The sequence below is a fragment of the Anopheles marshallii genome, chromosome X (genome assembly GCF_943734725.1).
Source record: "Anopheles marshallii chromosome X, idAnoMarsDA_429_01, whole genome shotgun sequence".
Taxonomy (NCBI): domain Eukaryota; kingdom Metazoa; phylum Arthropoda; class Insecta; order Diptera; family Culicidae; genus Anopheles; species Anopheles marshallii.
Genome location: NC_071325.1, coordinates 6997440 through 7023798, shown reverse-complemented (window position 1 = coordinate 7023798; position 26359 = coordinate 6997440). Strand labels below are relative to the sequence as shown.

General features: G+C 48.5%; 1 protein-coding gene across 1 annotated transcript; it reads right to left on the bottom strand.

Annotated features, from left to right (window-relative positions):
- Positions 1–20252: 20252 nt before the first annotated feature.
- Positions 20253–20597, bottom strand: LOC128709336 (small lysine-rich protein 1). Its single transcript, XM_053804332.1, has one exon. It carries the CDS (start codon positions 20595–20597, stop codon positions 20253–20255), a length of 345 nt encoding a protein of 114 aa, XP_053660307.1.
- Positions 20598–26359: the final 5762 nt, after the last annotated feature.

Genomic DNA, 26359 nt, shown 5'->3' with positions numbered 1-26359 from the left:
CCGGCTTCCGGCTTCCGGGGGGGGGGGATGCCGGTCGGTATATTTGCCGAACACCGCCATGACGGTGCCACTGATTAATGGCCGTGTCGACAGCGTCATCGACCGCGCTGTTTGACGGTCGGACAGGGGGTGTCCCCGACACCCATGGGTGGAACGCATAAAAATTAAGGCTTAACGTTTTCTTTACGTCGCTCGGTTTTTCTTCCTGCGGTCACCAATGCCCCATCGGGGATTGAGGATTAATGCAATCATTTTAATGCCTTTTTTAAAGCCACTGAGATGCGCTTCATCTGACTGCGGACTACGTGCACTGTGTCAGCGCCAAGCGAGGAACCCAGGGTTGTAAACGCAAACGGTCCGTTGGTAAGCGACTATTTGAGGTGCTTGCTTTACCGCGCCTCTACCAGATCTGTTTTCGGAGGGCACAATATCTTCGCGGCAGGCTCGGGATCCTGCGAACGGAGATCCGTGGACCGCTGGTCTGATTCCCGTGCCGAATGCTAGCGCGCCTCAGGTTACGGTCGACAAACTGTCAGCTATATCGTTCATCTTTTTCGAGAGTTCCCGATCGGATTGATATCGGCTTTCGGTGGGCAATGGATCAAGTTACCGGCCCGGGGCCTGTGCGGTAGAGTAATGTCTGTACGGCTCGCAATAAAATGTGCACAGCAATGAGGACAATGTGTGGCACTCTCGGTTGAACAAGATCGCGGAACGCCAAGCACGCCTGTGTGTGTGTGTGGGCTTGCTCGACATTTAATAGTGCGCGTTCCAACATCTGTCAACTGGGGCACGCAACGAGTTCCAGCGGTGGTGCAGGTTAGGTTTGAAAGTTGGAAGCCGTGGGGACAAGACCAGAATCCGCCCGTGATCCGTAAAGGGTTCCTCGATACGATACCGTCCCGTATCGTTCGATCTCGATCGAATGTTCGAATGTTCCGGCCGACAGATAATGAATAATAACACCCGTGGTTTGGAAAAAAGCAGGCAACAGGATTCCGGGAAACCTTCCCACCGGTCCGACGGCGACGGAACCTGTCCGTTCGCTCGGAAATTGATCACTTAACGAAAGTTATAGATTATTTTATTTCACCAGTGACAGTTGTCCGTTTCGTAGCTGTCAACCCACGGTCCGTAACCCCGTAACATGCGCAACCGCAACCTTCCCCGGCACCCGTTTCCCGCCAACCCGATGGGTTTCCCATAAATGAGGGCTTGTTTTGCTGTCACATGTGTGTATATAAATATATAAACGAGTCCAATTAAAGGATTGACTTTGGAAGTAAATTAATTTAAACGACCAATTCAAAGCTAACAATAAAAGGTAAACAAAATACGAAAAGTTTAAATTATGGAATTATGCTAATGGTTTCTGTTTTATTTATGTTGGTAGCGTTATTTTTCCGCTTTGCTCTGTTCGTTGCGTTCGTTGCGTTTTTTTTTTTTTTTTTGGATGGGGATTACCTCTCACTCTCACTCGCACTGCGTGCGTGCGTTAAAGGTCCCACAAGACCTGCGACGCGCGGAGTCGCGGAAGATTGCTCGCGCACGTTGCCTTTCAACGCCGTATCGTCGTCGTCGTCTGTCGTTACGACCAGTGAGTCACTGGACTATGAAATCCATATGCCGTGCCTACGACGAGATCTGTGACAGTTGGGCTGTACGACGGAAAGGAAGAGCCCAGGCAGAGCAACTCCAGTGAGGTGTTCCGCTGGCGAGAACCGTTGGGTTTGCCGGCCGAGCGAACTCCCGATGCTGGAACGGGTTGGTGGGTTTGGAATCAAATCAACCATAAACGATGGGACACAATAACGAACCTATCAACACTACGCAGGCTGTTTGTTGGATTCCACCTCCTCCACACCCACGCCCGGGCACCGCTCATCTCGATCGCGAAGGGAGGGAATTGATTTCAATCATTATCTCATTGTTATCTTACACATGGAAGCCCAAAAACATGCTTCCCAGCCTCACCTAGGTTAGATAACTCTGCGTCCCACACCGTCCTCCGGTTCTCTGGGTCGTTTGTGGTTGGCTGCGAGGTAGGCAGTAGTCACCGCAGCAGCAGCAGCAGCAGCAACGACAGCAGCCGGCTACGGGTAGATGAAAAATCGAGAAAAGAATAATCTAAGACAAGCGAACCTTATCTTCATCTCATAACCTCAACCTCGCCCGTACCAGTTCCCCGCACGGCAGGGTACGACAGTTTTCCGTACCGGATGGGTATCCGAAGAATGCTAAAGGAGACCCAAACGAAGAAGTGCTTCGAAGCAGCAGCAAATAAAACACGAAAAAGAAATACTTTCGTGCTGGGGAAGAGCAAAAAAGAATAATCTTCCAAAACCCTAAAACAATGCTCGCCCAGATAAAGAGACACTGCGTGAGAGAGAACGAGAAAGAAAGAGAGAGTAGAAGCGAAAGAATGAGAAGGGAAGGGAGAAAAAAAACAGGAACAACGGCAAGCAAACAGCTCTCGTTCCATCTGACAGCTATAACTTACTTTCCTTCTGGCATTCGGTAGAACTTTTCGTTTTCAATAATTTTAATCGGTTTCGCGTACTCTTTCCAACGTACGGCGTCGCTGGATGCAAAATGCACACTATCGCACTCGGGACGATAGCTTTCGCGTCAGTATTCTTTCGGTGGTTTGTGTGAAACCAGGGGGGGGGGGGATAGTAGCTATCGGTTTTAACGATTTGTCTAGTTTTGCTCCACCGCGCTCTTTCTCCGGTTTTATTCCACTCGTCCGGCAGAGACAGTCCGTCGCAGCAGCCGAGTTTTGAACGTGCTTAAGTTTATTTGATTTTTATCACAAAACAAGTCTCCTAACCAGTGGGAACGAGCCATCGAAATATATTGCTGCATTATTAATCTCCCTGCTGAGTATAGTGTATATCCACGTACGCGCGGAATGTGCGCCAGATAAGAAGCGTATAGCTGCTGGCAAAGGACTGTAAGCATTTGTGGTAGCCAGCCGGCTGGATTAGTGAATTTAACTATGATCGCGTTGTCGTTGGTGAGGTTTTTATTTTATTTTTGCACCATTTTATTACCGAACCTGCGAATAATTAAAGCTTGACGTTGCAGGCAACGCCCTCGGGATTCACGCACACCGCGCACGGTTAATGGTGGGCGTTTTGGCAATCAAATCGAGTGCATCATAAAAGTTTGCCCGAACCAGTCCGGAAGCGACCGCTTGCGAAGGTTGCTGGTGCGTATGGCGTACACCGCACACATTAAAGTGTTTCGCCCCGAGTGGGAAAGTAAAACCGAAGACATTTATTAAGCTATTAAACCTGTGTCACCGCGGACGGACGATGGGTGTCCCGAAAACGGCCCGCAAGCGACACTGCGAAATGTCGCTAGCCCCGGATTCTGGTGGATGCGATCGTTTATCTCGAAACTGGTCAGAGTCGGGGCGATATTTAACACATACTGGACTCGATCAATAATCCTACTGATGAGTGAAATAAGAAACCTAAAGACGAAGGACAGCTACCAATTAGTCGGTGCGGCCAGCGACATATGATACTGAGAGGCAGAACAAAAAAAAACCCAACAAACAAACATCGTCTCCGTACGAAAATGAACATGCAAAACAGCTTATTCCCACCATCGCCCGGTACCTCACTGAGAGTGAAGGTTTCCTGAGATTTAGCTGACGGGTTAGGCGATGACCATTCGTTAGCTGGATCGTTTGACAGATCGTCGATACTGGCGGAGGCTCCCTGTTTGGGGTCCAACCAAGAGCATTCTTCTTCCCTCGTGGAAGATGTGGAGAATGTAACCAAAAAAAAAAAAGCGACGATATCTTCAGGATATCTCATCGAAATCCGCAGCCTAATTGGAAACTATCATAGCAATAGGCCCGGAGGCCCCTAAGGCGTGACAAGCGCGCCTCAGCTAATTATGGGAGCTATTTTCGTCCGCCTTCGATGCCGATGGGCGCGGGGAACAATTTCGGACGGAACCGGTCCGAACCCGTTGCTGCTGTGCTGCCGTTCTGCTGTCGTCTACACAGCTACCCTCTCCGTCCCACCACGTCTTCTTGGTAGTTAAAACAAAAGATCAAGTTGAATGTGGTTTAGGACCGGGGGAAGAAGGCAAAGGATAAGGAGACACAACACAGCCCGAACAGCTTCCTCCAGAACGGAACGCTCACTTTACGTGAAGGTGTCTGAGGCAGTGCGTTCGCGCTTGATTTGTGATCCTGCTCGGCTGGATGCGACTTAATGAAAATCAATTAATAAAATGTGTATGGATGTATAACTACAAAACCATTCGTAGCTGATACCGTTGGAAAACCAGATGCACCGTCGCAGCAGATGCCTCGCCGATGGTGTTTCGCCCATGCAAGGTGAAGTCAATATGGAGCAGCACCGCAGCACCCCCCTTCGAAATGGATGACGCGGCAACCTGCCCAAGCAAATGGATGGGGGGGGGGGGGGGGGGAGGAAACACGACCCAAGGAAAGCGAGACCCAGAAGAGAACGACAACCGTAACATGAGCAAACAAATAAATCGAAAACTTATCTAATAAAATACCGTAGTTTACGATCGTTTAATGCAAATGGCTGTAAAACAATGAGTCCCGTGGTAACGTTGGGTCCCCGGGTTTGGGTTTCGGGCCGGGAAACTGGAGCCGTACTGTGACGATAACGATCAGCATCGTGCCGGGTATGGCAACACCACGCACAAACCAACTACTATGGAGGGCTACCCCGCAGACCCCGGGACACTGCTGGGGCTTCTGCATGGTGCGGAACGGGCAGGGATGATGCGTTGACTGTTACGGGTACAGGCAGCTCGCATCGATTGAATGGAAACCTGAAGTTGTGGCGAGTTGCAGTCGGGACAAGTTCCCGGACGAACTGGAGCAGCACAAGAATAAGGCCTTCAGAACACTTGTGGATTTGATGTGTCTATTTTAAGCCCAAAACGGTACAACCACAAAATTAGGGAGGTGATGTATGTGACAGGTGTAGCAGTTGAGAATTTGTCAAGATAAAATTAATAAGGCAGTACAAATACTCCCAACTATGAAGAAACGGGCAGGAAAATTAGTACAAGAATTAGTTCAAGTGGTCATGTAATGGAAGCATCTACCTCAGTGCATTAATTTCGATGATCCAACAACATTGAAGGCACAGCATTCATCATCTTCACAGATGTGAAAGTTCAATCGCATCCCGGTGCGTAATCCAGCATTAAACTGTCCGCCTCCCCAATGGAGAATCGTACCAGCTGCGGGATCTTGACGCTGCGATAAGAACCCGACCGCATCATCTTTCCCGCCTGCTACAAGACACTGCCTAAAACACCGCAAAACCGGAAGGGGAATAAAGAACCGCATCGTCCGCACTAACGCAGATTGGACACGCACCGCCACGGTGCGCCGGTTCCCCTGTCGGGTGAGAAAAATCGCCCATCGGAAAACCTGGCCCGGGTGCCATTTTTTCTTTCCGAACCGCCCGAGATAGGGCTCGGTACACTTCAAGCATCAAGTGACCATAAATCATAGCCAAATTACTCTTCACCACGCAAAGGCCTCCTCGCACGGTACGCCCGAAAATACACGGTGTCGTAGCGGGTGAAATAATTTTCCATCTCGTGGATGGTACGGAACGTGGGGGAAAAACTTTGTGACCCTTCTGCTCTTTTTCGGGTTGTTCTGGTGGCAGCACCCGGGAGTTGGTACACGGCGACACGGTCGGTTCGGATGGTGTGATGAGATGTACTTACGATCTAATGGTTGTTGCTTTTTTTTTTTGGTTAGGCATTTGAAAAAAGATTCCATCTATTATAGCGCGATGGATGAGGTGGGAATAAATAATCGGAGGTTCTGTTTTGTTTTCGGTACCTATATCGATTTGGAAACAATTTGTACGCGCCGGGTTGAGTGGTTTCCTCTTATCAGTCGAGATGTATGGCGAGACTAGTTCGCTGTTCGTTGAGGAAATATTGTTGAACGAAAAGATACCCAAGGCATTCAAGCGTTTCTCAGGAAAAAAAGATGTCTAAGTCTAAGTAATATTTCATACTACGAAAGTACATCGAGTGATGTTGATGTTTTATATTTGAATAAGGTTGTGGATGTTAGGTATTCTTCAACAATTCGCATTGTTTGCTACATCCACTTCAGTTGTGTCTCACCCCTCGGGAAGCAGCAAACAGACACGGTACAATTATTTTCATTCCCTTAATGCACTCCACCCAACGCATCTAATGCAACATAATCAAATTTAGATCAAGCAGAACCGGTACCGAACCACTCGGGACGCTTGGAAGTTGTCATGTTTAGGGTGAACTCTAAACCCCGGGCAACAGAGAGAGAGAGGGAGAAGAAAAAATAACAACATCCGGATCCAATTTCATGTACCAGGTCCAACGAATCGTAATAGGGAGTGAATTCGCACACGCGTTACCAGCAGTAACGCACCGCCACCGTAACCCAATAAAAACCCCCTCCGACGGGAGAAGTTCCAGGATTAGCATCTCGGTGTGTCGGGGATGGACGGGACTTGCGCGTCAACAGTGCGTCATTAATGTCACTGACGCTGTTGTTAGTTACTAGCCTGCCTGCTAGCGAGTGCGCTGCATTGCTTTTATTTTGGGATTCCAGGGTCGGTGTATGATGTCCGGATGACAGCTTCTTGTCGAGATTGAGATGGAACGATAAGAGCGCTTTCGCCTTATCCATCTCATGCCCTTTGTTCAATTTGTCACCAAGCGTTGGGTGATAATATGGAGCAGATGAGATAGACTAAAAAGAGCAGCATGTGTGCAGCATGTCGGGCGTGATCTAGTTACCAATTGTGGAGGGGTTCTCACCCTCTGCCCGGCGCTGCCGTGCGGGGCCTAATTAAGCAATCATCACGCAGTGACATCGATTTTGACATAGTTCTCGTGGAGTTTTTGTTGTGACGCAGAAATCCTTGAGATATTCGAGCTGTATCATAGGTAGGGACTTGGTGGAGTGATGCACCAGGCAGGATGGTTAGCGTAATATCGCAACAACCATTGGCTTAATCGGCACGGGCACCGTTCCAGGTTGTGAACTTCCCTTCCGATAGCCTCCCTCGTAGTCCGCATGTCCCTGATAACCTGTCAAAACAAATTCATTCCGACAATGCGCATCTTGTCGCGTTGTGGGTCATAAAGTACCTCGGGGGCGGTACCGGCGGTTCGGGCTTGCGGGCACACTGTTTATACACCGGAGCTTGACTACTGGGTTGCGTTCGGTGTTGCCGGTCGCGGTCTTCCCGGAGTGCGTGCCTACGTGAAGAGCCTGCGTGAAGAAGGGAGGGGGGATGAAACAGGACAGGAACGGACACCGCGGTCGCGTACAACAACGCGACGGGGTGCTTTTGTAGAGTTTTATTGTTTGCATGTTATCGCTTGTTATGGCACTTTATGTTCTCATTTAGACCGTAACTCAATCCTTACGGGACGGCCGGACGATGTGTGGTGCGGGGCGAACGAAAAGGATACAGTGTTGCGTGTGTGTGTGTGTATTCCTTTTTTGTCGGTTTAAAGAGAAGGAAGACGAGATGAAGGAGAATGTGTTTTCTCCCAATCGTCGCTTCTTCGGGACGTTGGCTGGGAGTTCGTCGTCAAATGGAGTGAAACAGACGAGCGCTAGAAGGAGCGACATAGCGAGAACAATCCCAAGCCTGAAAGGATTCAATGTTCCGGCAGAAACGGAAAGGAAACAGCATCTTTGAATAAAATGTTCTTCCTCTCTGCTCCGAAGATCGCCATTCTGGTGGGTCCCGCACTGCCACTAGCCGGACCATTGTTTCGCTGACATCCGTGTGTCCTGCACGTCGATTGAAATCGCACAGAAAGCCCTCCAAATAGCACAACCGCTGCGCTGATATTTGATCCGAAGCGTCCGTCCGCCCGGCCCAAACCCCCCCAACCACAGCTGCCCAGGGACCGCGGGCTTGTTCGGCGAAAAAACGGCGACCCGATCTTCGCTTGCCTGTCACCTGTGGACATTTTTCATCCGTAATTGATAATTTATCTCTGTCAAAAGAATTGCGACAGTTCGGAACCGCTGCTAAAAGCGCAAAACCTTCACTCCGAAAGCAGGGTACGACGGTTCGCGTCGTGGCGCAACCTTTGCGCGGGTCCTTCTCGTCGCCGTTTTCGGTCGAAACGTTGCGAAGAAGACGACACCGAACGAGCGGAGGTCCGTTTCGGGGAATGAATATTAGATAACATGCACACGCAGAAAACATGGACAAACGAACGGAAAGCACCAACAGCAACAAACACCACGGGGAAAAAAAGCCCTGAAACCCACCAGAGACCCAACCGGCGGTCTCAAATATGGCGCGGTATCTTCATCGCTGTACTGTACATCTTTCCCCCACCTCCCCCCCTCCCGCCTGCAATATTTCTTACAAACCGAACCGCACAAGGATCTCCGGTGTATCTTTGCGGTCGCGATACCAAATCCCGGTGGGAACGAAGCAGAGAACAGGAGCAACAGGCGGGGGGCAGTTGGGGCGCGACCCTTTTGAATTCCAAACCGTGTGCTTGTAGGTTGTCGTTGAAATCGAAACTTCGCCCCGTGTGCGAAGCGTTGCAGGTTTGGTCTGTTATCCCATCCCCCAAACGGTTCCCAGTTTTTCGCTTTGACCCCGTGCCTACACTACACATGGCTTTGTTTGTTTGAAGTCACTCGACGGCGTCGCGCAGGATGCGATGAATCTTATCGCCATGGTCATAATTCTTGACCGGATGCATTTTTTGGGTCTGTTTGGCTCGGTTGCAATGTGTGTTTGTGTGTTTGCGGGGTTTTTGTTTTGTTTTTTTTTGCTGGTCACTCGGACACCCCGGCGAGGGAAAAGGATCCCCGTAATATGGGAGAATAAATTAAGTCAACGTGTCCCGGTGGTGCAACGGGATGCAACGGGGGACAGATAAAGAATCCAGAGTCAGATTGGTAACTGCGAGCTTGCGAGTTGGGGCAGAGGGCTTTGATGTCTAAGAAGGCATCCGCAAAACAAACGATTCCGGTTTTACCAAAACATTGCAGTTGTCTATTGCTAATGGTGTGATAAGTTCGTCCAGAATTTTCGACGGATTTATTCTATATCCAGGGTTTAGGAATAAGTCCTGGTAGGAGTTCTGGGAAGATCTATTCTGTATCGAGAGATTCTAAAGGAATTCTGGAAGGATCTTTTCTATATTTAGAATTTTGGAAGGTGTCCCGGAAAGAGTTCTGAATGTTATTCTATATCCATATTTCTGGAAGCAATTCAGAAAGGAGTTCTGGAAGGATCTGTTCTATATCTAGAGTTCTTGAAGATGTTCTGAAAGAAGTTCTGGTTGGATATTTTTTATATCCGTTGGTTTGCAAGAAGTTCCAGAAACACTTCTGGAAGCAATTCTGAAAGGATCTACTCTATATCCAGAGTTCTGGAAGATGTTTTGACCGCATATTTTCTATATCCAGAGTTCTAGACCGATGTATTCTATGTACAGAGTACTGTAAGGAGTTATAGAAAGATCTATTCTATATCTAGAGTTCTGGAAGATGTTCTGAAAGAAGTTCTGGTTGGCTGTTGTCTACATTCATCGTTCTGCAAGAAGTTCCGGAAAGCGTTCTGGAAGGATTTATTCTATATACAGGAGAGTTCTGGAAAGAGTTTTGGAAAGATCTATTCTATATCCTGAGTTCTGGAAGATGTTCTGAAAGAAGTCCTGGTTGGATGTTTTCTATGTCCATCGTTCTACAAGAAGTTTCAGAAAGACTTCTGGAAGCAGCTCTGAAAGGAGTTCTGGGAGGATCTGTTCTATATCCAGAGATCTGGACGAATTTATTCTATACACAGAGTACTGTAAGTTCTGGACATAATTTTAGAAAGATCGAACTTCCGGAAAGAGTCTGGAAGGACTTCTTCTATGTCCAAAGATCCTGAAATACTTCTGGAAGGAGCTTTAGCCAATATATTGGAGTAATGAATATTTAGTCAAACCCAAAAGATTACCAGCGTTTTTGGAGACGACTTTACTCTACAATCACCTTCATTATCGTCTTTGTTAAATTTCTTAGCTGAAGAGAGCACAACAACATCCCACATAGTTGGCCAACTGTGTGCTCTAAAATATTGGAGACGAAGTATGAATGTGATCCATAATAGAATTACCACCGAGTAACAGCCAAAAGAAAAAAGGAAAACAAAGGCCCAAAAAAACACCAAAGCTCCCAACTGCACCCTTCTCCACAACCTGCAACATAGAAGGGTGAAACGTTACAATAACTAAATGTGAATTTAATTTAGCACGCGATGGACGTATTTCATTTTCAATTTCATGCAAAACAGTTATGAACGGTGGGGACGGTGGCCCGGCACGCACACGCGGGAACTTCAGCACCGTCCATGACACGCCAACCCGAAAGTTGCTCCCTTCCCTCCGTCTGTCTATTTCGACGAGTGTTTGCATCGAACGTACCGTGAATAATTGCATACGGAGAGATTGTTTATTTTTTATGTTGTTGTTGTTGTTCTACCTTTTTCGTTGCAGAAGTTCCGTGTTCTTGAGGGGTTAGCTGGCTTTGGAGCTCCTAGGGCGGATGTTTCTATTGCTAGAGGTGCCATTTTTAATGGGTTTATGTAAACAAACATGGCTTAATGGGATGTATATATATATGGGGTCGATGCTTTTAACGCGTGTGTGGCTTTATAAGCGCTTCTTAAGCGCTGCTTAGCAGCTATATTAAATGTATGCAAACTATAAGCAAGACATAAAATGCCTTCATTATTGGGCTTTGGGTTTTTTTCTCTCCCGGAAAACAAACAATCACGCTCAAGCTTTAGGCACTTACGCTTAGATTTAACATCGCGTTTAGAATCCGAGTGCTGACTGTTTAGAATGGGTTACGATAAACGCCATACGTTACACCGGTCCGGTTTTGCCGATACCCCAACGGTTAACACGCCGCTGTTTGTTTAGCTTTCACCATACCTTGCACGCTTCTTATTAACGACTTCCTGGCGTGCGTACAACACGGACACACGGTGCGGGTGAAAGTGATTGCACTTGTGACTGCGTGCGACACACCGTTGGTGCTCGTTAGTCGGGAACGGTTCACGCGGCGTGCACCGAGGTCCTTACGCTGAAGGTCGCGGGCGTGACTAAATTATGCAAATAGAAGCCGATATTCGCGTGCGCGTAATGTGAGTGAAGGAAGGAAAGTTTCCCTGGCGCATATTTATTTGCATTTTCTTGTCTTTTAACTTAAAACTACAACAGATGTCAAACTGCTTTGAGGAATAGCATAACTAATGTTAAATTACTAATATTATTTAATTATTATTATTATTGTTATCATTTTTGTTTAATTTTCTAATTTTGTTTTCTTTTGACAGATGTCAAATTTGACAGATTTCAAAAAACCTTAAGAATTAGAAGATCTTTCTTATTTCATTTTTTTCCAATTTTAAACTTCACAATTTCCAAAAGACTTTGAGAAAAAGAAGATCCTTATTTTTTTGTGTATAAAAAGCATAATTTATTTTAAAAATATTCTCAATGTTTATTGATGAAAAAACTCTTTGATATGCAACATTGTTGTGGAGAAAAGCAAACTTGGCGTGATTAAGGGTGTAATACAGCTTCCCAAAAAAAAAACAGTTAAAACGCGTAAACTTCCTCCCTTACTGTCGGGTGGGGAGACTCGAAGAAAGAAACCCCCCGAAAAACAAAAACAAAAGTACACAAACGCATCATCCCTTACATCGTCGCCGACTTGACCGTACACGGTTTGCCGACAAAAGGGCTGCAGAATCGATTTTTCGATTCCGATTCCGTCCGCCGCCGAGTTGAGTGAATGATTTATGCTTATGATCAATTTCCACCGCGCAGACGCATACACACACACACACAGATGGAGCTGGTTCCGTTCCGGATTGGACGACGCAGCTCCTTCCGTTCCGTTGCGCCCCAAAAGGACACAGGTGAAAGGAGATGGAATGGCATAAGGTAAACAGTCGCCGCTCTGCTTCTCGCTCACGTCCCGTCCGTGACGGTGATGTTTTGGGCGGCATTTACAGCGTGCGCCACGCATTTGCCGTGGCGGACTTGTTTGCATTGCCTCATGTTCCGCACCATACCACCACGGGTAATGTTCGGCCCTGGGGAGGCAAGTATGTGGTGGTGCCGGTGCGAGAACAATTTCAATTTTTCCCTTGTACCGCAAATGCAACATTCATTTCGTCTCGATTAGCGCGCGATCGGTTTCGCGGATGCCCGCCACGGCGCCACACCATCCATGCGCACATATTTACGTATTTAAATCGCTTAATAAGGATTAAAATATTGCGATAATATAAATCTCCCGGCTGGAATTATTTGATTATTTCGATCATGTTTTAAGCGAGCTGTGTGGAGTGTTTGTGTGCTTTTTTTTTAAATAAACATTCTTCCTTCCCATGCCGGTTGGCATTGGTAAACTGAGGCAGAGATGCAACATTTCGCATGCACTGAAAAGCCCAATTGGGCACGGCGAAAATGCCGCTGGCGTACCGCGTACCGACACCAGGCCGACGGGTTTTGTTGTGTTTTTCTTTCCATTCGCAAAACAAGCAAGCAAACAGAAATATTTTTCCATTTCATTTTCATCTAAAGCGACTTAAGTACACCGATAACTTATTGCTTTCTTTATCCCCCCCCTCGTTCTCCTCAACGCCTGGATGCTATATGCATTTTTGTGGCTTAATTCAATCTTTTTCTTGCGCTTTGCGTTCAATGTTTCCAGTGGAGCGTGTTTAGCGCATCCTCGAGCAAATTTAAGGATCACTAGCTGGTACGATACTGTTTGGAAGGTGAAGAAATCTTTTTTCATAACACGCTTGAGTTTTGTGACCCTATTTGTGTTGTGCGGTTGGGCGATAAAACATAACAGGGCTTGAACCAGTTGGACACGGCAAATAATTGCTCAGAACACATCAAATACCAATAAAAGAATGATTTTGAACATATTCAGACAAGAAATCCTAAGATGCTTCTCTTTGAAATTTAAAGAAATGTCAGATGTTACATATCCTGTCCTAACAATTGAGAAATTGAGTGAAAAACTGATACTTTGTGGGATATTGAGTAAGAGACGCTTCAAACTTATGTCTAAATCAAGCAAGTTACTCTAAATAGAGCAAGTATTCCACCTTCAACCATATTCTCCAACTCTTCCACACTCAAAGTATCACACATTTGGAGCTCAGAAGACTTCACTATGACATGTCTTCCACAGAAATAGTCGAACGATGCTTGAATGTGAGGATTTCTCAGGCATCCAACAATGCTATCGTCTAATGCGTAGGTAATAATGTTCTATAGAGTATGTTTTCTAATAGAGAGTTCTCGGGGCTGGACTTCCATATTGTCTGGAATTACACAGATCGCTGATAAGAAATCCTCAAAGTTGACTATTATAAACGATTCTTTTCTGCGAGGTGTTTGTAGAGAGCAGAAAATGGTAATTCTTCTTTATCTTCTTTATCGGCACAACAACCTCAAGTGGTCTAGGTGTTCCATTTCTGGCTTTCTTTGACTTTATTCATCCGAAGTCTGGATAGTCAGTTCAGCATACGGAGGATTGATCCGGAAGGGAATTAGAACCAGTCATGTCCTCATAAGTCATAAGAAAATAACTACAACGTCAGTCAAAATCAAGATGCTTCAGTTGGCAAACCTAGTAAACTCCTATTTCACATCACTCATCCAGTAAAAAGCTAGTTCTATCACTTCTTGGAAAACCAACCGTAAGTGACGCGGACGCCATAGCTAAAGGTTAGATCTGATTACTCATGGACAGAAGCTGCTTGGAGATGTGGCCACATGCAAACAGGAGTTGCGTAGACACTGGACACTCACATCTGTCACTCCCCAAAGAGCTGGATCAGTACAACGTGGAGTAACATCCAGCACTGGAATACAATTCTAGAGTACGGATGAAGATTGGCTTGGGAACGTTACCACAGTAACAATGGATGACGAATGCAAGTATAATCACCAAGAAGACACCGTGGAGATATCACTAGGTTTCTAGAACAAAAAGTCCTAACTATGTACAGCTACGAAACAAGGCTTTGTAGTCTCTTGTCAAGTAATAAAAATAATGTTTTTAGTTAGTAATTGACTAAGATTAGCCTAGCTTTTATATTTTTAACAGACCATGTCAGCAAGACGAGTTCAACTGTGAGCGGGTCTAAAAGAAGAAGTCCTCCACCATCAACCTCAGGGACTTTCAGATGGAATAGGTTATAATGCTGTCTAAGTCATCCGCATATTTCACGGACTTGTGGTGAAGATTTCATCTAAAGTCTTCACATGACAGTCTAATAACTCTTAAGGTTTTAGCGCCATTAAAGAGGGAGTCCTCATCTCTGATTCGAGGATTGTCTTGATATCCTCCAACTTCACAGTAGAATCGCCAAACCAATGTTGTCTATGTCTTCAGCATATGTCATGGACTTGTGGAGCAGATTGCATCCGCAGCCTTCACCAGCGAGTTTTGCATCAGTGAGTCTACCCGAAATCCTCTCATTGGTAAGTGGAGGCAAAAAGGATGAAAACATCATCTCTTGCAAAGCGCTGTTGTAGACGAATTTTCTCCATTGCAAATACAAGAGTCGCTCACATCAAAGGCAACATATGCCGCAATGGTTTTGCCGTGCGTACTGAGCCATTGGGTGCCTGTGTCGGGTGTACCGCATTCGATCATTTCCATCCGTGCTGCTCGAAGGGACAACCTTACAGGCATGTACGGAATATAGACGCACCTTCGTTCCCCATCCACCCCCCCTCCACGGCCACCCCCATTCGCCATCTTTCTTCAATGATTATTCTCAAATCCGCCAGAGATCTATCGCTGGTTGTTTCATATATTGATTTAATGTTTCGGTTCGGATTTTGATCGAGTCGATACATTGGTCGCTTTGTTGTTGCGCCATTTTTTTTTCCTTCCTCCTTCCCTTCGCTTTCTCACCATCTTACACATTTTCTTTTCTTGCCCCCCCCCCCTTTGATCACCACCCTCCGGTAGCCGGGCGAATGCGGTCTGCTTGCACCGACCTTCTAGCCGCATGCCAAAGGGTGCGCAGTCGTCGGGCTTTGTGCGAAGCCGCCACCCATAAATCTCGACTGCCGTGCAAATAAATGGAATACCGACGCGTACCCGTGTTTCGCTAACTGCACCGCGGTACGGGGTAGTGCCTGGTTTGCCGCCGTCGCCCTTTTCCGGTGGACGGAGCCGTTCGATTGCGTGAAGAAGCCGATCGTTTGACACATGTTGCTGCATCGCAAATCGCTTGGAAAAGTGTCTCAACAAGGGGGAAGGGGTAGGGGGGAGGGGAGGTGAGTTCACCGCAGGGTTAATGGAAAATTCTCGCCCGTCTAGGGCAGTGCATCTTGGCTCGGATGGCGCGAAGTGTTTGCTTTTTATTTTGTTGCTGTTGCGACGAAAACTGTCACCAAGTTCGCATTGCTGTCAACGTGACGGGTGACACGAATGGACTCAGCTGTGCCAGTGACTGAAAAGAAAACCCTTCCCGAATCCCCGGGTATACCCAACACCAATTCGATCTACACACACACACACAGCGCATGCCTACCTGGATGCTGCTGTGTCTCGCACAGCATAACGGTGCGCGCTGCGTCATGGTGCGCGGTATTTTCGAAGGAATGTTGTCAAAAAATCTCGTGTGGTTCCGTTAAGAGCAGGGAAGCAAAAACAAAAAAAAAACAAAACTCCCCCAATGAAAAAAAAAACGGCGAACTTAAACAAAGAAAACAAAACACACACACACACATGGAAAGGAAACTGGAAACATTTCGGGCAGAGCTTGGCGAAACCCCACACGCGGGGCTGTACGCGGGCCAACCCAATGTGGCGCGATGCGTTTTTCCACAAACCCCCATTCCGACGGTGCTGGCCGGCCGGAACCGTGGGGAAGTGCCGAAGACGGCGACAATCAGGCTCATCTCGCAGCGCGGTGGTATCGTATTTCAGGTTCTCGAAATCTTCAATCTGATGGTTTTGTCTCTCCCTCCCGCTGTGCGGCGAGTGAGTGTGTGTTTTTTTTTCTGCTGCGTTTTCATTTCGGTTTGGCCGTTGCTGACCACGTGAGGTGACGTGCTGGCGGGCCGGAGAGAACGGATGCGATAAGCGAGATAGTGGCGCGAGAGCATATCAATAGCAAGCAAACATCCACCCAGCCTCCGCACCGCGAACGCGTTCCGGAAGAAGAAGGAAGCAAACAACAACGACAACAACAACGGCAAAACGGGAACAGACCCGGAGGCGTGTATGGAGCTTAAAGACAGGTTTAACAAGATTCATCCGCCTTAAAAATCAGTTTTAATTTTAATTACAATATAGCATAATAATCACAACAAAACTATCTCGCGAATGAACGTGCGGCCCAAAGCGGGCAGAAAATCAACACATAACCACCCTTTGCGTCGGGGCACCGGGACCCGGGGGGTGGTTCGGGTGCGTGGAGTGGAGATTAGTGTTGATTGGTAGATGATCTGGAAGCGAGAGCTCCAGAGGTCCCAGCGGGGGTGCAGTGGAGAGGGGGGGGGGGGGGGGGCCGGGTGGTATTATGTTAATTCTTCCTTACGGCTTCGCGCAACGCACTGCAAACACTGGCAACACGGCCAACACAACGGCCTGGTGGTAGGACAAGCGCTGCGAAAGGCCTGCAAGTATCTAGACGCCATGGAGCAGCGCCAGAACTACCTTCATTCCTTGCGGGCCTAACCGTCAACAAAACCAACAGACAACGCTGTGAGAACGGAGCAGTGCCTCGGCTCAGAAGGCAGATGCGAAAAGAACAAGACACCTCACACACACTCACGGGAAGTTTAACTCCGCTGCAGTACATCCCAGTGCATCCGAAGCGAGGTGGAGCAAGGCCGGGAGGTAACTCAAAACTAACAAAAATATGCCTCCTTTTCGCAAGACGCGACTCCGTCCAGGCACGTCATGACCGTCCGGAGACCTGGAGTCGTGTGTGCAGGAAGAAGGGGAAGAAGGGGGGGGGGGATTGGGAATGTGGAGTTTGGGCTAACAAGTCCACTGGCACGGTTGGAACCGAGCGCCCATTTCGGGACGCTTACCTTGGCACACTGCACATATGCAGGCAGGTCTTCGCCAATTCTTGCCGGCTGTTGCGCGGTGTTCGCCAGCGTGAGATGTCCCGTAAGAAATTTGAATACAACCCGAGCGTGCAGAATTCTTGGCCCCGGCCAATAAACAAAACCAAAAAAAAACACAGCAGCAGCAACCAAACTAAGCAACACAGGAAAGAAGCGAAGGCAAAACCTTCATGCCATGCGAGCACGACGATGCGGCCGAAGTACGGCACGCTCGATCCCGAAGCGACGTCCCGAGAGCACCTTCGGGAGATAATTTATGGGACGATGAAGAGGAGATGATTGAAAAATTAGGGTGTAATTATACGTCCCCGCACGGAGCGGTGATACCGTACCGGGTTCCATTTCTCGCCAATTCCCTACCGTCAGATGCCGTTGGGGGTGAGGGGAAGGACCTTTTATAGCATAGGTGGGGAGTTACCGTTGTCACCTATTTAAGGGTTTCCACCAGCGCACAGTGTGTGGATGAAGATCCAACGGCGCGGAAAGAATGGTCGTCTACATTGTGGATGAGCTATCCGGTCAGATGTCAGTGTCCAGTACTTTGGAATGAGCTATCTACAGGTTCTAAGAAGTCTAAGTCTAAGTTCCAAGAATAGTGAGATACTTGGAAATACCTCTCGGGAGACCTAGAATAACTAGTTAGACATCTAAATGATATGTTTTCAACACTACTTGGTCGTGTCAGATATATTTGTAGTCGACTTTGACAGTACGTTCACTGCGCACTATCCTTCATGTACCGATCGTGTAGAGTGTCTAGTTAGACACTCATTGTACCCAACTCCACTGGCACCAAAGTTGCAAGAGAGATCCGCTGGAACGGATGTTAAGTACGTTTGATTACCAGTTTAGATGAAACTCCCCACGCCACCATCCAATGCAGTTTGATCATATCAACCTCATCAGCGAAGTACCTGGACAGCAACGTACTGATATAGCGCTCCAGTAGTTATCGCGCATAAATACACACCAACCGTCTGTGGTGGGCAATTTCTGCACGTTTTAATTACCGTTCATTACTCGACGTCCGGTTCGATTCGCGAACCGCTTCGTGACCGCTGGCCACATCTGGTCACGGTGTACCATCGCGTTAGGATCGCTATTTATTATCACCGGTCACAAAACTAATGATAGTCGACATTCCAATCTGGCCACTCGTATTGAGTCCGGGTGTGCGCGTCCCGGTAGCATCACAACCACCGGACCACTGCCTCAACGGCGTTCGGGATCTCCGATCGTTCCAGGTAGGAACGATCGGGTTAAGAGAGCCTAATATGACGCCCACGTCAGCTCGATTTGCGTCAGGTGACGTCGAGATTGGACGGTTGGTTTAGTGAGGCTCGCTTGTTGTTCGTTTCCATTCCTTTATCGCTCACTCCATCTCCCGCGCACGGAGTACCGCTGCGCTCGCTGGCAATGATTGATGATCGTATCACTTCGAAATCAAGTCAGTCAGTTTACATCTCCGCGTTCCGGGATGGATGGATGCGTGTCCATGAGACATCTATCACGGACTACCATGCTTGATGCCCGGTTCCTGCCTGGGTGACTCCCACAGCCCAGCTGGGCAGAAGCATTCAGGTGATGGCGCTTGGGAAGCAAAATTCGGACCCAAAACCCCCCAAACAAGAAAGCATCAAATCACCAGAGATACCTGCCTGTTCGGTAGCATTCTACGGTCTGACAGGCTGGAACCTGGGAGTATGTGACACTGGTGGGCCTGTTTTGGGGGGGGGGTTAAGATGAACCCGATTAAGTGTAGATGAACCCTAAAGTTTGCGGGAGGAGAACAACAACGTAAAAAAGTCTTCTCGCACACAAACTCGATCATCGATCGCGAATGCGCTGGCAGTATTCGCATTATCCGCTGGTTCCATTTAGCTACCACCTACTGCTTTTCGTTTTACATTCCCGTTTGTTGCTGGTTTTTTTTTCGCGCCCCCTTTCTTTCGTCCATTTTATTTTACTAATCATCAATTTGCATGCTGTGCAGCGAATGTAGAGGGTGCTGGAATTGGATATATCGTGTCCTGGCCGCGGTCCTCACGCGTTTCCGAGGCATACCGGCGAAGGCACCCGACAGATATCGCGGTGGTTCGCATTTAAATAACCCATTTTTGCCCCATACCGGTGGCGTGCGGGGGTATCTCGGCGGAGCCCGGAACCATCGGCGCTGCACGCTGGCTGCACGGCGCGGCCAATAAAAACAAAATAAACGACCAACGGTACGCCGGTGGATCCCGGGGTGATGTGTTTGTTTTAGACCTTTATCGTATCCGGAGCTGCTGAGTCAGTCAATCAAACTCGCCGGTCCGGCTCCAGCTCGAACGTGACCTCGTCCGTGATTGCGTGGCCTCCCGGTACTACCGGCTGCTGGACACCGAAAACCTGCCCTGCCCCGCTGAAAGGAATGCTCGGGTTTTTCGGAGATTTTCGAGGCACTGGTTGACGTCTTCGAGAGCCTTCATCCCGGCTCCGTCTCCCAAGGCGTCCAGCTGATCTGTAAGAGGGCTTTGCCCACAAGTGCGCTCCCCTCGCTGCTCCCCTGTTCGGCGTTTCGTTTCGGGGGGGGGGGGGGGGGTTCGCACAATCGAAACGGACACACCGGGAACGCTGCAGGGATTTGATTGATACGGGTATGCACTGCGGGCGGCTTCATTTTAAGACATTCCGCCGGATTGCAGAAGCTGATTGATGACATACGACACGACGGATGAGGTGCATGGATTGGAAGCGACTTCACAGCGACAGACACCGGTGTGGAGTGAACTACGCACCAACGCGCCGAAGGGGACAAAAAAAACTGTGTCAAAGTGTTTTGGGTGAAAGTTTGTGCAAAGCGAATCACTTTTTATTTTGGAGCTTGTTTCGACTTACGCTTCTAACCGTATGTTTATGTCTATTGCGGATGGCAATTGCTAGGCCATATATATATGTTGTACCGGTTGCCTAGAAACAGGCGTTAACATGCACACACTAGCCAACAGAAATTGGTTTGTTTTTACATCTAGCACACACTTTTGGTTTTGAGCAAAACATTGCACAACACGGTGTACTTCTTCTACCTCCCACCCGCCTTACTTTTTGCCCTTCTTTTTCTTCTTTTGACCCTCCGGCCAGGCGAATCCGCGCGACTTCAGCACATCCTGGATGTTGTGACAGATGTAGTATGCGTTCTCCATTGCCGCCTCGTTAAAAATGTCACCCTGGAACTTGGACGACTTGCCACCCTTCCCCTTCCCCTTCTTGCCCTTGCCCTTCTTCGGTTTTGCCTCACCGTCCTCCTCGTCGCCCTCCTCCGCCTCCGGCTTATCCTTGGCCGGTGTGCTTGAGCCACCGGCGGCCCCACCGCTACCGCCCGCACTGCCCCCCCCACCGGACGTATCCTTTGCTCCTTTTTTTTTCTTGCCCTTGCCGGCCATCACCCAGCAGGCGGGAACGCGGTGGATGGATGCTACCGTTTGGAAGGATGGTCGTCGACTGAACCCAAAACCCTGCGGAGGATGCGCGTTGCAACACAACAGTAAACACGGCGAAATCGATCAAACAAGGTAGGATGGTTTTTTTGTTTGCCTGGTAACGCAAAATCTAACCAGTGGCGCCATCTAGTGGCTATTTAGCTGGTGGGGGTATTGTCGACTCACAGAATCCTCTTAGCATCTGCAAAGCAGACGACTTCCCATTGCATAATCTAACCAACTCCAAGGATGTTTTACCTCTGTGGATGGGTCTGTAGGTTCTTTTCATTTTTTATGAAGAAGAAACGGAACCCCATTCATCATGGGTCGTGAATTGTCTTCACCCGTGCATGTCCCCAATTGCTGGAGGTACGCTTCACGGCGCGCTCGCGCAAAACAAGCGAGGGTGAGGGTATAAATATTCATGTGCGAACCGGAGCAACAGCACCGTACGTTACGCCGCGGCTAGGCGGGCCCACCTCGATCTTATCGGAAACCCTTCCACGTCCGATGGGGCAATAAATATCGAAATTAAATTTCGCCTTCGTCCGCGGTAAGTTCCTGACCGCATCTGCAAGCGAAACCCGGTTTCGCTTCACCCGATTTGCCGAGGCGCGCTGTCATCGATTGGTTTGTAAAAGGGGTGGGAGGGGTGTTGGGTTGGCGCACAAGCTGGTATGAGCTCGTAATTCTTTTGCGCCCTGCACTGCCGGTGGTCCGGTTCGGACAACGTAACGATATGATGCGGGAAAGGTTGGCAAGACTCGGGTTTTTTTGTTGCGGGAATATTTGGTTTTGGGGCGGAAAATGCCGCGCGAGATTTGCTTTTCAGCGCCTTCACTCATTATCGGCGCTCGGTGGGAAGGGGGAGAGGGGGTCGAAGGAGGGTAATCATGAGCTGCAAGAGTTGCACTACCAACCCCACCAGACACACACACACACACACAACGCATAGACCGCAGAAGCCTCAAGGAATTGGAGGATCTTCGTGTTGGTGCCGTGACCAGGATACACGATCCGAATTTTTTCCCTTGGACCGATAAATCATGCATCGGGCGCAACACCGCCTAAACTATAGCCTGCGCAGAAAACGTTGCGGTTGGTCATTCTGGGTACGGTGGGAAAGGGACGAAGGTTCTGGTGGGTCCACCGGTCTTCCCGTGGCAAATCACGCGCCATCTGCGCCATCGGCGGCCACGGTAGGGCTGCCGTATTGGAAGATTTATGAGCACATTGCCACCTGAACCACCGAGCGGATGGTATAGATCCTGCACTTCCCAAAACAAAGCAACAAAAAAAAAAGGAAAGGGAGAAGAAAAACACCATCCCTGCAAGGTTGATAAACTCTCGCCGTAAGGTCGTACCGTAATTAATCGCTGCCCATCGTCCAACGGTTGGTTTTGTCGGATTGACCCGAAATCGGCGCATGACCTGCACGCCGCAGCATCCGCGCGATGATGGGATGCAGTTCGGTACGCACCTCGTTACCGAAGCGGGGTGGAACCGGCCTATTCTTCGGCGCAGGCACTTGCACCACCAGCCAGCATTCGGCAGGCAATCTTGCTGGGTGGTAACGCAATGGCAAAGGCGGAAGGTGTTGAATGGTGGCACGCCCTTCCGCAGCCCTGCTGAAACACGGGCGAAATGCGGGCAAGGCGCTGGGGAGGAAGCCGTACGTCTAACAAGCCACTCCGGACACACCACAGAAATCGGAAGGCCTGGTGAAAAGGGGATGCAAAGCAAAACCCCAAAAAAGAAAAAAAAAATCCCCAAACATGCTCGGGGTTTGCATTTTCAACGCCGTGCCAACGTGGGTGCCACATGCTCCGGACGCACACTATAATTAGGGCTTCATTAAAGGGGTGGTCCTATCAATTTTTCCATTTTCGTGAAGTCCCAGACGCGCCCTTCGGGAACGGACAGGTAGGGCCAGCCCCCAAGTGCGCGAGACGCTTGTTTAAATCGAAGCCAAAACAAAACTAGGAGAAGATTGAAAGGGAGCACAACACACCAGAGACTCCCCCCCCCTCCCCCCCTTCCCCCGCCTCCCCGGCCATCCCTCACATTCGCGCGCAACTCTACCCAGCGGCGCTGCACTCTTGTTTGCACACGTACCGGTTGATGCGCGCCCGGGATCGGTTTGCCATTAATACTTTATTGTTTCTATTACTGTTACTGTAACTGTGCTATTATTTTTGGCCTTCTCCTTTCGCTGCCCAATTTCGCCAATTTGCCGCGGTGTGAAGGACGATGTTTGGTTTTCGCGAACGGTTTGTGTACTTAAGCAGCCGTGTTTTCGGACCGGTGCTCACCCGGGAGGAACATCCTGGGAAAGAAAAGCGCTGTTGTCCGGTGGTTTTTGTTCTTTTACTTTGGTGCGTGTGTGTGTGTGTGTGTTGGGGTTTTTTTTTCTTTTTTTTTTTGAGGGAAGCGAACATGGGGAAACAATTTGCGGTTGCATGATGGACGAGTGCCTCGCACAGATTGCTACAGCATGAAGTGCCGAGCAAAGCGCCTGTATTTAGGTGGGCACAAAAGGGTGAAGTTAAGGTCCTCCGGATACCTGAGGAAGATAGCCAGCGAGACACCTTGCTCTCCTTAGTTTGTTTATAGCATCTTCAAATGTCTATCAGTTCTTTCAACTTGCGAGACTGATGTGGCAAAGGTGTTACATTATCTCTGGGAGAATCTCCAAGGAATTCTCCAAGAATCTCCTAGAATTCCCCAAGAAGGAACTCTAACCAAGGTCCATTAACTCCAGTAGGTTTTTGATAGATTCTCCAGACCGTTACCTTCGGGCTGAACCCTTCTTTATAGCACCCAATAAGGTAAGACCCTTCCTCAAACAATCGATTCTTCAATATTCTCGTAAATAAAGTTCGGTGTGTCATCTTGCTCACACACCAGTACAGACCACCGGGCGAACTACCTCGTGCGGCATAAAATATGCAAACGATCCCACCGTGCACACCATGCATCATCGGCCGAAATGTGCGAATGAGTTATTGCCCGTTACAGGTCGAAAATGTCAGGCTCTGCCGGAATAAGCTGGCAGCCGTCGGACCGTCGGTGCAAAACGATCAAAATCGAACCAAATTAGTGGCGGACAATGAGAATGGGTGATTATTTTAGTTATTACAATGTTTTCGTCGCGTCCCGTCTCGTGTCTGCCACCGGGCCCGGCTGGTACGTCGACCGATCGGTCAGCGTTACGCAGCTTCTGCAACCCCGTTGGTTCCCCGGTGCCAGCCACTCGTGGTTGGTAATCAATTTTCATGTTAGAAATAAATTGACAATTAACATACTAATTAGGGACAGGCTGCCCGTTCTCATATAAATTTTCCCGTAAAGCAACACCGGCACCACCGTCAAGGAGGGTTTGCCCCGGTCCACACAAGCGGATGAAGGTCCCCAGTCCGGATGGGTTAAGGTGTATCGTTAATATTGATTTATGTACGCCGGTCCGCCCCAATCCGATAGTCCCACCCGGGAGTGTCTTTCGCCTTTTTTGCCGGGGTTTGTTTTGTTTGCTGCCTTATTCTGTCAAAGCTGAATGGTGATTTTTATTATTATTTACCTTTTGCTGTGTGCGGTTCGTTGGCACCTGGGGTAAAGGTGGCTTGGGGAAACGCGGGCTGGTGAAAATAGCGCCCCCAGGGCGTATACGCTTTTGCACCACGAACGGTTGCTTCCGATCGGGAGGATTTTTTGTTGTTGTTGTTGTCCTGGGTGCTCCGTGATCTGGGTTGTGTGTTTTGCACCGGGAAGGTACGATTCTTCCGGAGTAGGTTGGCGGTGAATTAGTGAGCGTGATGCTGCTGTTCCTGTGATGTAAGAAGAGAGACGTGATAGATAACTCTGTAATATACACTAGTGACGGTTGGTGAGGCCTGGAATATCATTGCCTATCATGATTTATTTAGATGCAATTCGAATTTCGACTCTGAAGAGCGAACTTTAAAGCATGAAGTTACGTTAACGGCATTAATTCTTGAACTTTTAGGAACTTTTGGAAGAATTCTTGATGCAATACTAACTACACGGCGATAAGATGTCTGAATCATCGCTATATCCGATGGAGTGACATCGGATATTTTTGGGATATTATTTACCAACAAGATTTGAGAACTTGTAAGAGTATCCTTGTAAAGGTCTTTGAAATTATAGTAAACTTCAACTAGAATTCTTCAATTGACAATGGTTGTCATCACATCTGAGACTACTATAGTGAAGATCTAGGCCTTGAATATGAAGATTTCGTCCAAGAATTGAAAGATCGAGAGAATTTCGTCTAAGGCACTTCCTAAGACTTCCTAGATGATCTGATAGTCTATCATCTATCAAGTCGTCTTCTGGACATCGACATACAAATTTGATCTTCATCAATGGCGAAGAATTGCTAGTGGATCTGAAGGCAGACAGCATGGGTCCTTGCGGACAACCCCCAAAACTTCCATTCCATTCCAGATTTGTATCAAGTGAAGAGGAATTCGTTTTGGAATTCTTCGTGACGTTGAATGTAGGTTCGTATACCTTAAGAATTCGTGCGCATTGCTACCTTTAGGTGGAACATTTGCTGCTTACTCTGATTATAAGCGAGATTTTAAATCCGCTTCATGCAATAAGTTATTTTTCATTAGGCTAAAACATGCAACTAAAAGACTGCGTAAACAAACAACCGTCGGTGTTGATTGCAATCAACTTATTGAGAGAGAAAAAAACTGGATGCAAAACTCTAATATGTGTCGTTGGAGGTTGTTGTCTTGGATGACAGGCGATCAGTGTCTGGTTCTTCGCCGATTGCTCGTCAATTGCTTGCTAGGTCTAGTTAATTTAAAGCATCTTTCCGTCACCGTACCTGCAGGAATCGTTCCAATCAAACGGATCGCGACGTTACGGACCCACACGCATGGCGAAACCGATGGGAGGAAGGTTTCGGAACGAACGGTGCAAATGGGCCCAACGGAACCATCAATGGCTGATTGCGAACTGGTCCCCGTGGTTGGGCGGACTGGACAAACAAACGGCTGTACGCGCCGGTATCCTCTCCGTCTGCGTTTTGCGTCGCTTATAGAGCGTTTTTGGGTGGGGTTTTGCGGGGTTTTCGAGTGAGTTTGGTTAATTAACGGAGACCACAAACTGTGCAGTGGATGCATTTTCATAATCATACATATATATATTCAGCGTCCGGGTTGCCTACGCCACCCCAAACCACCGGCGGGCCACCGTCACTTTCTTCCGGTTTGGTTGACGCTTCGGGAACTTCCTGAGGAGACGGATTCCTTGGGGGCGAGCTGCGACGGGGACGTAACTTGATACCGATGGGTGAGGTGGTATCTTATCGGGCATGGACGTGCCGGTGGTAGATCTGGTCTGAGATCCAGCAACGAGCTGCCAAACAGTATACCGCTGAATGTGTCCTTATGCCGGTCGACGCCACACAGCGATCTGCGAACACCCTGCAAGCAGCTGTGTGCCGCGTGTACCTTCAACATCCGTTGCATGTCGTTCGCCTTTCCTCGCTGTTGCCTACCCGTGCTGACTGCGCGGCTCGGGAAGTCGGGAGGGCACGCAACACAGGCGCAACAGGCGGCCTTGCCTTTTCCGCGTTCCCAATAAACGTTTGCAGCCGTTCTGTCCAAGTTTTTGTTTTCTCCGTATCTCAACCATCTCCTGTGTCTTATATTTGTTTATTGCTTCCTCCTAGCGTCCCTAGCCGCCTGTCG

Excerpts from the sequence above, each read along its gene's own strand:
- LOC128709336 (XM_053804332.1), bottom strand. The coding sequence starts at position 20,597 with ATGGCCGGCAAGGGCAAGAAAAAAAAAGGAGCAAAGGATACGTCCGGT.